Source organism: Stegastes partitus, unplaced genomic scaffold (assembly GCF_000690725.1).
Source record: "Stegastes partitus isolate 25-593 unplaced genomic scaffold, Stegastes_partitus-1.0.2 Scaffold912, whole genome shotgun sequence".
Classification (NCBI taxonomy): Eukaryota; Metazoa; Chordata; class Actinopteri; family Pomacentridae; genus Stegastes; species Stegastes partitus.
The window spans coordinates 66181-80648 of record NW_007578643.1 but is presented as its reverse complement, the minus strand read 5'-3'; the positions used below and the strand labels follow the sequence as shown (position 1 = coordinate 80648).

At 39.3% G+C, this 14468-nt stretch overlaps 1 protein-coding gene across 1 annotated transcript in view; it reads right to left on the bottom strand.

Annotated features, from left to right (window-relative positions):
* doc2b (double C2-like domains, beta) overlaps window positions 1-11435 on the bottom strand; it is a 122087-nt gene extending 110652 nt beyond the window's left edge. Inside the window, exons 1-2 of the mRNA XM_008293788.1 lie at window positions 11396-11435; window positions 4783-4862 (exon numbers count right to left, since the gene is read on the bottom strand). Of these exons, the coding sequence (XP_008292010.1) occupies window positions 4783-4862; window positions 11396-11435 (120 nt within the window). The remainder of the gene's footprint in view (window positions 1-4782; window positions 4863-11395) is intronic.
* Window positions 11436-14468: the final 3033 nt, after the last annotated feature.

The following is a 14468-nucleotide window of genomic DNA, read 5'->3' as shown; positions in this document are numbered from 1 at the left end:
GGATATTTCACACTGGACCTCAAGCAGCTTGGGTTCTGTTCCTCACCCATCTTCCTCCAAACCCTTGGACCTTGATTTCCGAATGAAAGGCACACTTTACTTTCATCGGAAAAGAAGACCTTGGACCATTGACCAACAGTCCAGTCCTTCTTCTTCTTGGCCCAGTTGAGACACTTCCTGCGTTGGCTCAGGCTCAGAAGTGGCTTGACTTGAGGAACCCGACAGTTGTAGCCCATCTCCCGGATGCGTCTGAATGTGATGGTTTGTGAAGCTGTGATTCCCGCCTCATTCCACTCTTTCTGGATCTCTTCCAGATTCTAGAATCTTGTCTGTTTGATAATCCGCTGAAGCCCATGGTCATCTCTTTTGCTGGTGTATCTTCTTCTGCCACATTTTGCCCTTCCACTAGACTTTCCATTGATATGTTTGGACACAGCACTCTGTGAACAGCCAGCCTCCTTAGCTATGAACATTTGTGGCTTACCAATCCTATAGAGGGTATCAATGATGGTCTTCTGGCCAGTTGTCAAGTCTGCAGTCTTCCCCATATTGAACTGAACTGAGACAACTGAACCAAACTGAAGCAATTTAATGACACCTGGGGAAACCTGTGCAGGTGCTTCGAGTTTAGTAAATGATTAGTGTGTGACACTCAGTTTAAAACATTCATGCCCTGCAAAATTTGGGCTGATTTCTTCACAGTATTCTAATTTTTTGAATTCCTGTTTTCGTGGGTTTTAAGAGCTGGAAGCTCAAATGATGTAAAAATAAACAAATAAATACTTGAAATCGTTTAAATTGCGGGCCTTGAATCTACATTTCTAAAGGGTCTGTATTGGTGTTGTTTGATTCTGAAAATGGTGACGCTTAGATAGCATAGAAGGAGGACAGAGCGCCATAAAATATGGGACCAATGGCATGCTTCTACTTGCAGTTGACATCTAGTGGGTCAGACTACAAACCATCTAACTTTTTAAATCTTCAAAACAATCTGCAATTTTTTTTTGCCATGTTCCAAAATACACATATTAAAACAGCCAAGGACGAGATGGATCCCTGAGGAAGTCCGCCGGCTAGGGGGACAAGAAACTGCTCATGATGAGTGAGAAGTTCCGGTTTTAAGTAACAGTAAACTGGCAGCGCCTCTAATACCGACTTCACTCTACAAGCAGTTAAGCAGAGAGTAACAATTTACTTTGCCAAGGGGCAGAGTCAATGCTACAAGAAGTACAGAACTGTTACCAGCAAAGCAAATCAATTAGTAATTATGTGTAATACTGATGTGTTAGACACAGTATAATGCCGGGTTCAGATTGCACAATATTTGTATCTGTTAAGACTGGTAACTGTGACAGATTTGGCGTTTACAAAGTCATACATTTTTGCAGTGACTTGGCTGAGACACATGACAGACAATACGTTAGTCAGATTGATGTTAGTCAGCAATTTATGATCATCAGTCTGTCATAGCTTACTGTGTTTCCCAATCTGCATTATTATTATAACGGGAGAGAGATGCCAGAGACTAAGGCAAGCTGTTTAAACATTTATTACCTGGGCTAGACGGTCCAGAGTAAACAATACAAATATCAACAAATTTTGACTAATCATATTTACACTGTGACTAGTCTAAATTCTATTCAAGATGTCTGAAAGACCTTTTGACCCATCAAAGTGAATATAGAGACATCTGTAATTATTTTTTTTCTAATCAAAATAACAGTTGCAGACATTTGAAACATCTTTAGGACCAGTTTGAATTGTTGTGCATGATGTAGCTCATAAGATGCTCAGTGTTAACAGAAATAATGGCGGCTGTTGCGATGGATAAAGTCTTTGAAAAATGCTGTGAAATAGGAAGAGCTAATCAGCAAGGAGTTTGTGGGAAAACGAGGGCGTCATTCATTAGAGACTTGCATTTGAAATTTATCAGAACTTTGGCCTCAGGCTGCTCTGGCACTGGCAGTAAAACAGCTTGTAATATGTGTTGACACGACAATACATCAATGGTTGTTGTCAACAATGACAGGCTGCAAGGAAGAAAACTACAGTTGTAGAAAACCAAAGAAAATCTTGGCTGAGTTTGGAGCCGACTCCAAGTAAAAGTTCAGTAAATGTTAAATAAGTTAGCAGTCCCTATTAGGGTGGGCCAGATAAAAATTGCTGAATAATGGTTTAATCCTGGAAGACTGCTGATGTATCGCATTCCTCTTAAATAAACTAACATTTGCAGTTGTGCAACCAATGAGAATTTGGTTGGATTAAAGCGTATTGAGCAACCAGTCAACCAGAGACTATAGCCCTAAATAAAACAATCAGTTGTCCTGCCTGATCCACTACTTCTGTGTGATGATGTAGTCACAGACCTGAAACAGAAATGAGGATTCTAGCAGAAATGTAAGGAATTGTTTCTTTTGGGCTTTTCCCAGCTTGAGAATACCAGCGCGATTGAGAGTCGAACAGGTTGAGTTGTATAAACACTCTGAGTTTCCCACATTTGACATGTTCCTTTTTAAAAGCCTATTTTATGCAAATTAAATTCAGCTCTTTATCCATGTAAGAATAATCACCAGATCAGTGGGCTTTTGCACCCTCTTTAACCTCTTTTGTTTATTTCAGTTATGTTGTCTGGTGACCTTTTTTTGTGTTTCTGCAATTACTGACATTTATTTCTCTGACCAAATGCCACCAAGGCTATGATAATATAGGCATTGTACATGTGAGCTATCACTGCTGCACAAATACAGAAGCGCTGCCAGTCTAACCACAAGTATCAGTCTACAGAATTGAAAGTGTTTCCTGCTCCCTATTTCGTATAAATCTCTCATTCTTCCATGAGCCAGGATCCATAACATCTCATTAGTGAAATGTTTAATTGCGGCCTGGAAAGTAACAACTATTGGAGTGACTGCAGCTTTGGCAGCAAAAGAAATCTATGGTTAGAAAAACCAGTGAGGAGTTTAGTAAACAAATTCAATCACGGAAATAGCTATATACATTATTTGCGGGAGAAAAATCGTTTTTCCCTGCTTGGCCAGCCAGCAGCTAAAGTCTAAAGGGAGAGCGGTATAGAAAATAACCACTATAAATCACGATGGCCCGATGCCCACTCTGCTGTCTAGCACTCCTGCCAAGACTGGCTCCTCTGATGCCCACTTTCCTCTGTACCGGCTATTCAGGCAGACAGATAGGAAGAGTTAAAGCTGCTGACTGCAGCCATGGCTGTCAGATCTACTACTTCATCACAACAAACACAGAGGAGGGAATGACAGAGGAAGACACTTCCCCGCTCATTACATATTAGATAAAAATTGGCTATTTATTAAAAATCAGATAAGGTTTAGTTGCTGCTGTCCACCTCCAATATGCCAGATGTTTGGATAATTACATATTTATTGAGGAATTCATCAGTATCACCGTGGATGACCACCAGGCAACTACAACACTAATACACTCAAAGGTTTTAAGGTCTTCTGGACTGCAGCTCTTGCAAAAATAATAAATAATTGTAAATAATAATAATAAGTAACCTTTGAAGAAGAAGCTGAAAATGTCAATTCGGATCGCAGCGGCTATTTGCACAATAAAACTGAACTTAAAAGCTCTATTGGCATGGCAACACAACTGAGGCAGAAAGAGCAGAGTGTTATTGACAGCAGCTCGGTACGACGAGGCAGATCTGATTAGAGTTAATTAGTTAGAGAGAAGAGCAGCGTTTCTGTTCAAAGGAGAAACATAGAAACAACTGAGAGATTAGTGTGGCTTGTTGTTTGTCCTGAACTGAAACTATCAGGAAAGCAGTTAAATGTTGATGTAGAAAGTACATCTGCATTGACAGCAAGCAGCTAAATATTATGAGAAGTGAGGGAAACCTCAGAAAACAGAAAAGACTCCCAGCAGAATATATTGAAATATATCTCGGAACCAGAGGAAATGAAAAATAAAGGTCTGCTCTAATGATAGTGCGTCTTTAATGACTTTAGGTATGAAAAGGCCAACATTTGATATTTTACAGCGGATCTAATAATAACTGTCCTTTCAGCTCTGTTTTGGTCTCTACCAACTCCAGAGAAAATCATCTTGAGCTGCTACATTTCTGACACCATTCTCTGCCTAAAGTTACATTAAAACTCACTATATAACACACAGTTATCTTAGAAAAACTATATATTAGATGCCAAAAGGCAACCATTTCATATTTTACGCAGGTCTAACAATCACTGTCCTCTCAGTTCTGTTTAGGTTTCCACCAATTCCAGATACAAAGACCTATAATTGTCGCATTTTTTGCTAAAAGTTGCATTAAAATCTACTGAATAATTCAGATTTATCTCAGAAAAACTATCAGTTGGATGCAGATTCTTGACATGTTTGCTAGCAATATGCTTTAGGGATAATTCTGGGATGAAAGTAGATGTAAATAGCTTTTCACAAGTACTAGTGGGATGTGTTAAGTTGCTATTCCACAGGATTTTTTGCCAGTAAATGTAGGTTGACACAGGCACCTGCAAAAATATTCATGTTTAAATCTGAAAAAATGCTGAAAAATTGTAAGTCAGTCAGTCAGTGTATACCGACAGCTGCTTGTACAGTGATTAATGACCAAACTGGGATCTGTTTAACTGAATATAAAACAACTGCTATCAGCGCACATTTGCTGATGATATTCAGTAGAACAAAAAAGCCTGAGGCTGACTTTGCAGAGATGTTCAACTGTGACTGCTGGTAGATAAACTGAGTTATACACAAGCAAAAATGTTTAAATAAATCATGGCAGCTCACCTTGGCTTTGTTAATGGTGCAGTGCAGTGCATTGTTCTCTTGGTCGTACTGCAAACTGAATTCCAAGGTTCCCAATGTAGCTGTAAAGACAGACGGAGGAGAGAAAAAAAAAACAAGAGAAAAGGGAGTTAGCAGCTGAAAAATAAGTCTTCATTGTGCGCAGACAGGGAAGAAATCCACCTCTGCTCGCCTGATTTGATCACTTGAAAGGAAAGCCCTGATGGAAAACCTCGTAGGGAAGTAACACTAGCTGCAGAAATACAAACAGAAGATGGAGTTTTGTATTTCATCTGAGTCTCAATCTCTGTTAATGTGATTAAGAAAGAGCAAGAGGTCCTGAATAACACATCAGTAGAGGAGAACTTCTCAAACTCCTTGTGTGTTATTTAGGATCCTATTTCGCATTGATTGTTTTAAATGATTAATGGAGTTCCAGCATCAGCAGCACAGTTAGGTTTTAATCAGAGAGCGGGAAAAAAAAACAACCCTGGGCAGGTACTGTTTGTGCCTTGAGTCAGGCTGAGCTGACATTCAAACATATACTCCGGTTACTTTTACAAACAAGTCAGAGAGTAAATGAGCTGCTCCAACCTGTTGTTCTTTGTAGCAAGAAAACTCCCGTCCTGCTGCTGGTAGACATATTGTGAACACTGATGGAGAGCAGAAAGTGAAGACAAAGGGTGGGAAACCACCAGAAAAAACATGCTGGAGCAGAATGTTGCCAAGTTGCAGGAGAAATATTGGATCTCTTCCATGCAGGTGGGCAGTGCAAATGTTAAGTGGTAAAACTGGGAAATTGAATAGGCATAATTCAATTGTTGCATATTAAACACACTAAAAGGGTTTCTCATTACGTGTCCATTTTATTTGAATATATCAATTAGATCAGGAGAAAATCGTGTTGACTTTTTTCAGATTTTTTAAACTGAGAGCTGTTAGTTTGTCACGGTAACAAATTTAGGGTTTAAATACCTTCTTAGCAACCTTGTTCCCAACTGAGGTGGCCCATTCTGCAATTATTCCCAAGTATACAGTCAGACTCACTCCACTCCTGCTTGTAATTAAGCCACCTTTCTTTACACTCAGTTTTCCTAACACACAGCAGCCTCTGAATCGTGAACTGAAACAACTTATGGCATGATCTCATCCTTTGTCCTTTCAAAATACCAAGTGAAAAGGGACTCTTGTTTCCTGGCTTGATCAAATGCTGTCAGGATGAAGACATTTCAACCAGCACAACGTAAAAAAGAATTTTGAAAAAAAGGAAAAGGAAAGACGTGTGTGGGCTTCAAAAGGCCTCACAGTTTCTAAAGCTTTGTGTTGTTAGTAGGAAACAACACCCAGTTTTTGCTTTAGTCACACTGTGATATTTGCATAAGCAAATGAACAGCTTTAATTTCTAGATTTACAACGTTGCTTATAGTTATTACCACCTCCTCTGTGATTTACCTCCTCTCAAAAACGTGCGCTGTTTAATCCGTTTACAGCCAGTAGTTGACTTTTTAACTATGATTTTTTTATTTATTTTTTTTATTTTATGGGCAAACATGTTAAAGTGCAATATGTTAACAACAATTTGAAGGACAGATATGAAATTTCGGACAGATTTTCAAGGTTCTCTGATGAATAATCCCCTGCCTTTTTTATCCACTAACATAAAGCAAAATTAAAAAGCATTTAAAAATATATACTATAATATATACTAAGGCATATATTGCATAAAAGATGGATGTGCCTCCAGGTCTAAAAATTGAACATCTTAAACATGCATTCTTTCTAACAGCCAGCAGGAGGCGACTGCCCTGGTTGCATAAAGCTCTCCGTTTGTATTGAAGTCTGTTACCTCAGTAAACATTTTCCTAATACGATTATGGTCTCAATTACTACTTTAAAGTCTCCCTAAATACAAAATGATGTTTATTTTGTAAATGATGGTCCCATATAGATGAAAATAGATGACAAAGCAGAATATGCTTTAAGTATTGTAAGTGAATTATGGGTTTTCAGTCAGGTCTGGTCTTGGGTTACTACTCAAATATCAAGATAGCAAAGGCCAAATTCGAAATTTGAGGCTTCAAAATGGTATTCCAACAACCAATCGATGATGACACAGTGGCTACATCCATCTAAAGCTGCTTTTTATTATCACATCTTAAATTTAAAACAACTGTCTGATCCTTCAGAGCAGATATCTGCATTAACTGACTCTAATGCCACACAGGTAAATACTGAACCTGAAAAAACTGCCTTGAAAGCCAACTGTAAAACGGAACATCTCATCCCATTTAGTTAATCTAAGCTTTTAATTTAGAACCTTTAAAGACTCCACGTCTCCACTTGATGCTGTTTGGATGTCTGCACCTGCCAGTGACAGAGAGAGAGAAAGTTTACTGGCATTATTGGTATTTGTGTGAGGGAAGAAAGCTCAGCTGTGTGGCAGGTGTTGAAGATGGTGGATGCACTTGTGCGACAGAGCTGCTGAGAGGTTAGCGAAAGGACAGACAAGATCTCCATCCTTTCAGAGTCTCACATGAGGAAATGTTGACAGCTGTGATGAATGACGTGATTTTGTCGAGAAATCAGAACTTTGTCCATTAGTTATAGTAGCTGTCAACTTCATTATTCAGACACAGAGGTAATATTCACTTTACTAATAATGCCTTTTACAAGTATAGAGCAGCACGGATGGAATTGGACAAAACAATTTACTTTTGCTGTGGACCAGAGTTTGGAAGTTAATGGACAATATTTTATAGACTTTTACCTTTTACAATTAACAGGCAAACAAGGGAGGAAAGAAAACAAGTTGAGCGTATTAAAGAAAGCTATTTCACCGGCTCTTAATGATCCTTAAGCCCTTCACATAAGTTACCGAATGGTCTATTTAACCACGAGGCTGCACTGCTTGGACCTCCATCAACATTATTACCCCTTCAAAAGACTCTGTATCAATAGTTGGTTCACTTCCAGAGCATTAAATTCCACTAGTTTCAACTCTGGTCTTTATTTGTGATTAGAATCGTCCAGAGTCTCCTACACGGCAGTGAATCAATGCTGCTCTACAGAGAGCTGAGCTCATCAGCAATGACTGAACCTCTTCACCACCTCCACCCCCCAACGCACACAATGGAGAAGACATTTCATTTGCTCTCTGATGTGATTAATGCATTACAAAGTTTTACAATCACCGGGTACAGTCACTGTTTGCTGCAAAGTGCAAAACCGCCCACTGGAGCTTCGAGTTGAGTCCAGAATGTTTAGGAAAATATAAGCTGGTACGCAAATATGTCAGGCGTCACCAATTTAAAGTTTTTGTTTTGGCCTACACCAGCAATTTATCTGCATCAACATCAGGTCAAACTTTCCACCAACAGAAATCCCACGCTGTCATTTTCAATCGACGTGGTACAATAGCGATTGTTGCTAGAAACAGCAGACGTTTGTCATCGAAGAAATTAGCTAATTTAAGAGGCGCTATTTTTGTAACTTGACTACAAAAGCCTATACAGCTGCGCTGATCTTATCCACGCTGTTTTCTTAATTGATTTTGGCTCTTGCCTACAAAGCTTGGATTTATCAGTTGTTTCTCCGACTGGGGACACATTTGTCAGTGAGCGAGCATCAGTCTTGGTTGAAACGCTGGAGAAAAAAAACCCCTGAGAAGTTGGTAGGCATTCAGGGAAATTAGGTTCGTCTATAAAAGAAGAGACATTATCAGTATTCTTATTGTTCTAAGACCTTTGTGTCATGGAGGGGTATGCATCTAACAAGGCTTTACACTTTTATTGAAACAGAATTCATGAAAATGCCTTCATTTTGTTGTGAAGTGATAATATGTTCTCATACTGATGCAAGTTATTGGGTCTCACGCTGCATTTTAGTCTCAATATTAAACACTGTGGATTTTTTAGTGGTGGAAGTATTCAGATTCTTAACTTAAGTAAATACTCCGTTACAAGTCCTGCATGAAAAATCTCACTTAAGTAAAGGTACATAAGTACGAGCAGCAAAATGTAGTTAAAGTACTAAAACAAAAGCACTGGTTTGCTCCCTGTGGCTGACATATTATTATATATGGCCTCATTAGATAATTAATAGTGCAGCATAGTGTGTCAGCAGTATGTTAGTGTTGTACTTAGAGTTAGTAGCACTTTATATGCTGTTTTATATGCACTGACAGCAGATAAATCTGAGCTCCAAACATGATTAATGGCAGAGAAAAGAAGAAAAAGCAAAGCTCTGATACACAAATCTCTTTTCAGTTTTTGGACCTTTTTCCTCTAATCTTTGATTTGTGCTGCTGTATTGGATCATTTAAACATTTATTGAACTGTTGTGAGAAATTTCGAGAGATAAAAACATCACTTTTTGGTGGAGCTGCTCACAACTCAGATGTCTGAAACGTGACACTGCTGTTTGTAAGGAGCCACAAAATTGGAACCCACTGGTTTAATCTGCAACTATGCGTCGTACTTTAGAAGATTGTTGTATAAATCTTCATTTCAAAAATAGATAAAGCTGCCAGATATATAGTGGTGGAGAAGAAGGGGCAATATTTCAGTAAAGTGGAAGCAAAAAGTAGCTCAAAATTGTACTGAAGTACTTGAGTAAATCTACTTAGTTACATTCCATTACTTTCAGTCCAAAGTGGCCACACTGGTCAGCCTCTCCTCTGTAACAATCTGCAAGGGATCACGGTTCGTTAAACAGATTTAATTAGTTTCACTGTGACACGAGAAAGACAAACAGAGGCATTCTTATGAGGAGTGTGTTTCCAGAGATGAAGGAACAAGACATAGTTTGTCTCGTAATAAACGCCTTCATTTCAACATTAATGCTTAATTTACCGTGACATTGCCTGCATTCTTCTGTGTTTAGGCTAACAGTAGGATCCCATTAAGGCAAAGTTTGCGAAGGTGCTGCTTGTAAACACCATTTTACTCTGCAGATGCATGAGCCATCTGGATAGCTGTGGGGTTCATCCCAGTTAGATGCAACAGTGCTGTGAACACTACAGGAGTACAATAAAGTGGAATTGTTGAGTTGTTTTTTTTTTGCATTGTGCAGCTTAATTCCTTTCAGTCTCAGGAAATGCTGATGGATCTAATTCAATTCAAGTAGCTACTTAACAGTATTGAAAACTATAATTACCCAATTTTCTGCAATGAATCATCAATTACATAATTGCCAGGAAAGAAAAGCAATAATTTCACGTAGTAATTATTTGTACCACGGTCTTTTATTAGAAGGTGTTGAGTTGCTCTGAAACAAAACGACTTAAAATTCCTTTCAGCGCGCCGATTGCTTCCGTTTTTCAACGAGACAGAACAAGTGAGAACATCAACAGAATGCTTCAGAGAGCAGAGGGAAACTGTCTGAGTGCCACGACGCCTGTAAATATTTCTGAATTAATGAGATGTTGAAATACTGTATAACGTCGGGTGAGGATCCGACAGAGGAGTCTGCTGTTGGAAACAGGAGCTAAATCAGTTGACGGTGATTGTTTTTCAGCAAGTCGAGGATGACAAGTGTTGAAAGGCTGTTAAAATGTTTACGCCGTCATCATTTTGTCTACAAAATGTGTTGTTCTGACTGCGCGTAATGATTTATGTTCAGAGGGAAACTCTGCCGGTTATCAGAGACATTGCTTGAAGCGACATTTTGAAGCATCGACCGTGATTTTTTTTTGTGTGTGTTTTTTTTGTTTTGTTTTTTTAAATGATGGATTGAAGCTTTGGACTTACATGAATGTCCAACGAGGGAACATTTGCTCAGTGGGCAATTGATTAAAAGTCAGCCGTAAAAACATATCACACAGTGGAACACATTTGAAAACGAAGCGAGCCTGCCAAGTTGTTGCGGTATCACTTTCAAACAGGAAACATTTAACCCACATTCCTCATGTGTGCAATATCAATTTGTGTGTCAGAAAACAGCAGCAACTTATACTTTGTCGCAGTTTGAATCCACTACATACAAAGTGTTGACCAGTTGCTGCTTATAATGCTGTGAGAACCAGCTGCGAAATGGAATGAAAGCTCCATTTCCCCCCATCATTACCCATTAACCTATGAACGTACAGTAAGCAATAACATCCACTGCATGTAGTGCTTATGTGGGATAATCTCAAGGCACATTAACCTGAGCAAATTTTGGAGAAACCCTTGGCTTGTAGCAAAAACCCTCAGCAGGCAACACAAAGGCTGATAGTCCTGAGTCACACATGGCTACTCGTGATTTGTGCATCAAGTGACATTTTGAAAATCTGATTTCAAAAGAGAGCCGAGAGGGCCAAAGAAAAACTGGAAAAAAACGAGGAAACAGCCTCCAGCTCGGTGAAGACTCTCAAGAAGAGAAAACAACAACAAGGAGCCTAATTTACACATTCACATCTTTGTGGCAGCGTGTTGCACATGTTGGACTGCTGTTTTTAGTAATGGTCGGCTATCTCTGCCATTACAGTGTTAATAGATCAGGATTTCTGAGTGATGGCTGCTGTCAGCGTGGCCACCACAACGCTCAGCTCAGAGCAGCACCACGGCAGCTCGATTACTTGCCTTCAGGCAAACCTGCAGAGGCAATTCCCACTGAGTGACGCTGACCGGGCACTCACCTCCCAGCTGAGAGCCAAGTTCATGATACACTGAATACATCGCACCTCCACATGCACAGTCTCTTCAAAGCTCTTAAATGAATCTATGACTTTTTTTTTAATGATATCCGAGAAATTTTTATTCCGTTCTTTATTCTGATTTCAAATAATGATCAACAGGAAGCTCCTGAGACCAAGCCACCTGTAATATTTGCTGATCAGCAAACCCTGTGAAACATCACTGCCATCTATTTTTCTTGAGCTCATTCAAGTGGAATGGAGGTGCAATTAGAGTGCCATTAGCAGGAAATAGCTCAAAGCCGAACTGCATAAATTGAGTGCAAAGTAATACGTCTCGAAAAATTTGGACAAACACTGTGATTTCCTCTCATCAAGGTGCAGGAAAGAGATAGACTTGGAGATTTCAGTTTTCCGTTATCTATTTCTATAATTAAAAAAAAAAAAACACAAAAAAACAATTGTCCCCTCATGCAATACAGCTGGCATTAAGTTTGAGATTTATTTAAAATCCCCTTTGGCAGAGCCAAAAGGCAAAGCTGTGGATTCAGTGGTCGATTTACTTTCAAAATCTCAGCTACGGACACGAGCTGTGGGCAGTGACCAAGAGAACGAGATCCTAGATACAAGCGGTAGAAATGTGTTTCCTCCAATGGGTGTTAAACTTAGATGAATCTGGCCATTTGGGAGGAGTTAAGAGTGTCATCGCAGGTCGTCCTAATCGAAGGAGGTCAGCTGAGGTGATTTGGGCATCTATCTAGGATGTCTCCCAGATGTCTTAGATGTAAGGAAACCCTGGGGCAGACCCGGGATACACTTTTTGTTGAGATTTTATCTCTTGACTTGCTTGAGAACACCTGGGAACCCCCCTGGGAGGGCTGGAGGAAGTGGTATTGGATAAGGAAGTCTGTGCAACTCTGCTTAGGCTGCTGCCACCTGTGACCTGGATAAATAGTACAGGATGGATGGATGGATGGATGGATGGAGAGATGGATCCTCTCCTGCAACCCCTCCACAAAATTAAGTTCCATACAACTAAACTGCATTCCAAATGTTCAGTTAGTACAAGAACATAATTTTGTGGAGACTTGGTTGCTTCCCAACATAAACATGCAGGAATTCTCTCCTTTGAATAATAACTGTCTCATGTGGTCCAGCCCCCTTTTCACCAAAAAAGCTTGAAAGCGTTTTGTTTGTTCGACTTTGGTGGAAAATAGCATGCCGTGCATAGTAATTTTAAAAAAAACAAAAAACAGAGTGGGTGCTCATTTCTAAATTCAGTGACCTAAATTTTACTCCACTTGTATCGGGTACAAGATGCCTCCTACTTAAGTTTGTTGTCATTTCATTTCCACCAGGGATTTCAAGTTTGTCTAAACATGTTCGACTTTCGACATCAGCCGGTATTAAATTTCAAGATGGAACATATCCACTCAAAGATGTCAGAATCTAATGGTGCAAACCACTCTAAACAACAAATCAAAAGTCATTATCAAATGAAGCCAAAATAATTAAATCCCCCACAAACGATAGAGATGTTGCCTGAGTGTCAGTAAACCAGCCCTAAGTTGGGCCTTTACATTCCATCCACTGACTTACTGTCAAAAACAAATAACTATATCCACAACTAAAGTTAATTTAACCAAAATATTAAAGGCTCTTTATGCTGTTTTCCACTGAAGGAACTTGTGGGACAAGATCATTGGATCATAACATAGAATTATTCCAACACTAATACTCCACTTGCATGACTACTCCGACTCATGAAGTCTTTCAGTGAGAACCACAAACATAAAATATGGAATTTTTTGCTCGAATCAATGACAAATAAAAATGAAACTGTGCATATTGTTTCATCTTCTCAAAATCTGACCATGTATCAGAAGGTGGGGGGAAGTCCCACTTCACACATTATGTTGCTGCAGTCTACGGGACAAATTGCCCAAGTGTTAATTTGTCTGCTTAATGCTGTGCTTGAATGAACAATTAGATTGTTCGCTTTGCTTCAGCATCCCATTATGTGCCTCTCATTAGACAGGAAAACCCTCATGGGGGATGACAGGTTCTGTAAAAGATGTTATTTGTTTCTGCGTTTTTACCACAGAGTTGATTTGTTGTCTGATGACAGAAAAAATTGGGATTTGGACCCGAGCCGCCACAAGATTTGAAAGTACCCAACGCTCTGATCTGTGCACTTTACAAACTAATCTGTTCTTGACATCAGTGGCTGTTTGGCGAGACATGATGGAAACTTCCCCCACTTGCCACCTCAGCTTCCACCTACAGAGGACATGATTAGATTTTGTAGCTCATGACTGCACACATTTGCATGTTAATGAGAAATAAAACTTAGGAAACAATATAACATCTTATTGCCTTCAGACGGAGTTCATAATAATCCAGAACCACCCGTGTGTTCTACGCAGGCCAGTATTTTGACACTAAAACATCTGCTTTTTAGTAATTTAATGACTGTTTGTGTCTAACATACTGCATATGTCAGCTCGTTAATTAGATCTTATTCAGTGTGGGCCATGTTAAACAAAGCTGCTTTCAAGTACACTGAACTGTAAAAGAGACTCAACAGGCAGAAATGTACCCTTTAAATATTTTTACAGCTGTGTAAGACATTTAATACTTCAGTCACAATTAAGGTGGTTATAATTTCCTAGTAATCCATTGTAACATCTTTTTTTTTTTCTAAATTAGCCAATTTCTAGTTAATAAAAGAAACATTCTTCATTTAAACTGCTAGCAACACAGTAAAAAAAAAAAAAAAACATTCCCCTCGGAAAATCCCATTTAACAGATTACCTGCAGAGTTGATCTTAATGTTCACCTTTCATCCACAGCAACAGGACAAAAATCCAACAAATCACTTTCTATCAGGGTGCTGAGAAGCAGCTCTAAGACCTAATGCTAGGATACCGGCTGATAGTGAGCACCGAGCTGATATCAGCGCTCTGTATTCTATTTCGATATCTATATAGCTCCCTGTGTGGAACTGATGGGATCATTCTTCTATGTGTAGAGCAACATGAGGCTGCAGGAACACACTGCTGTGGGGACTCCCACC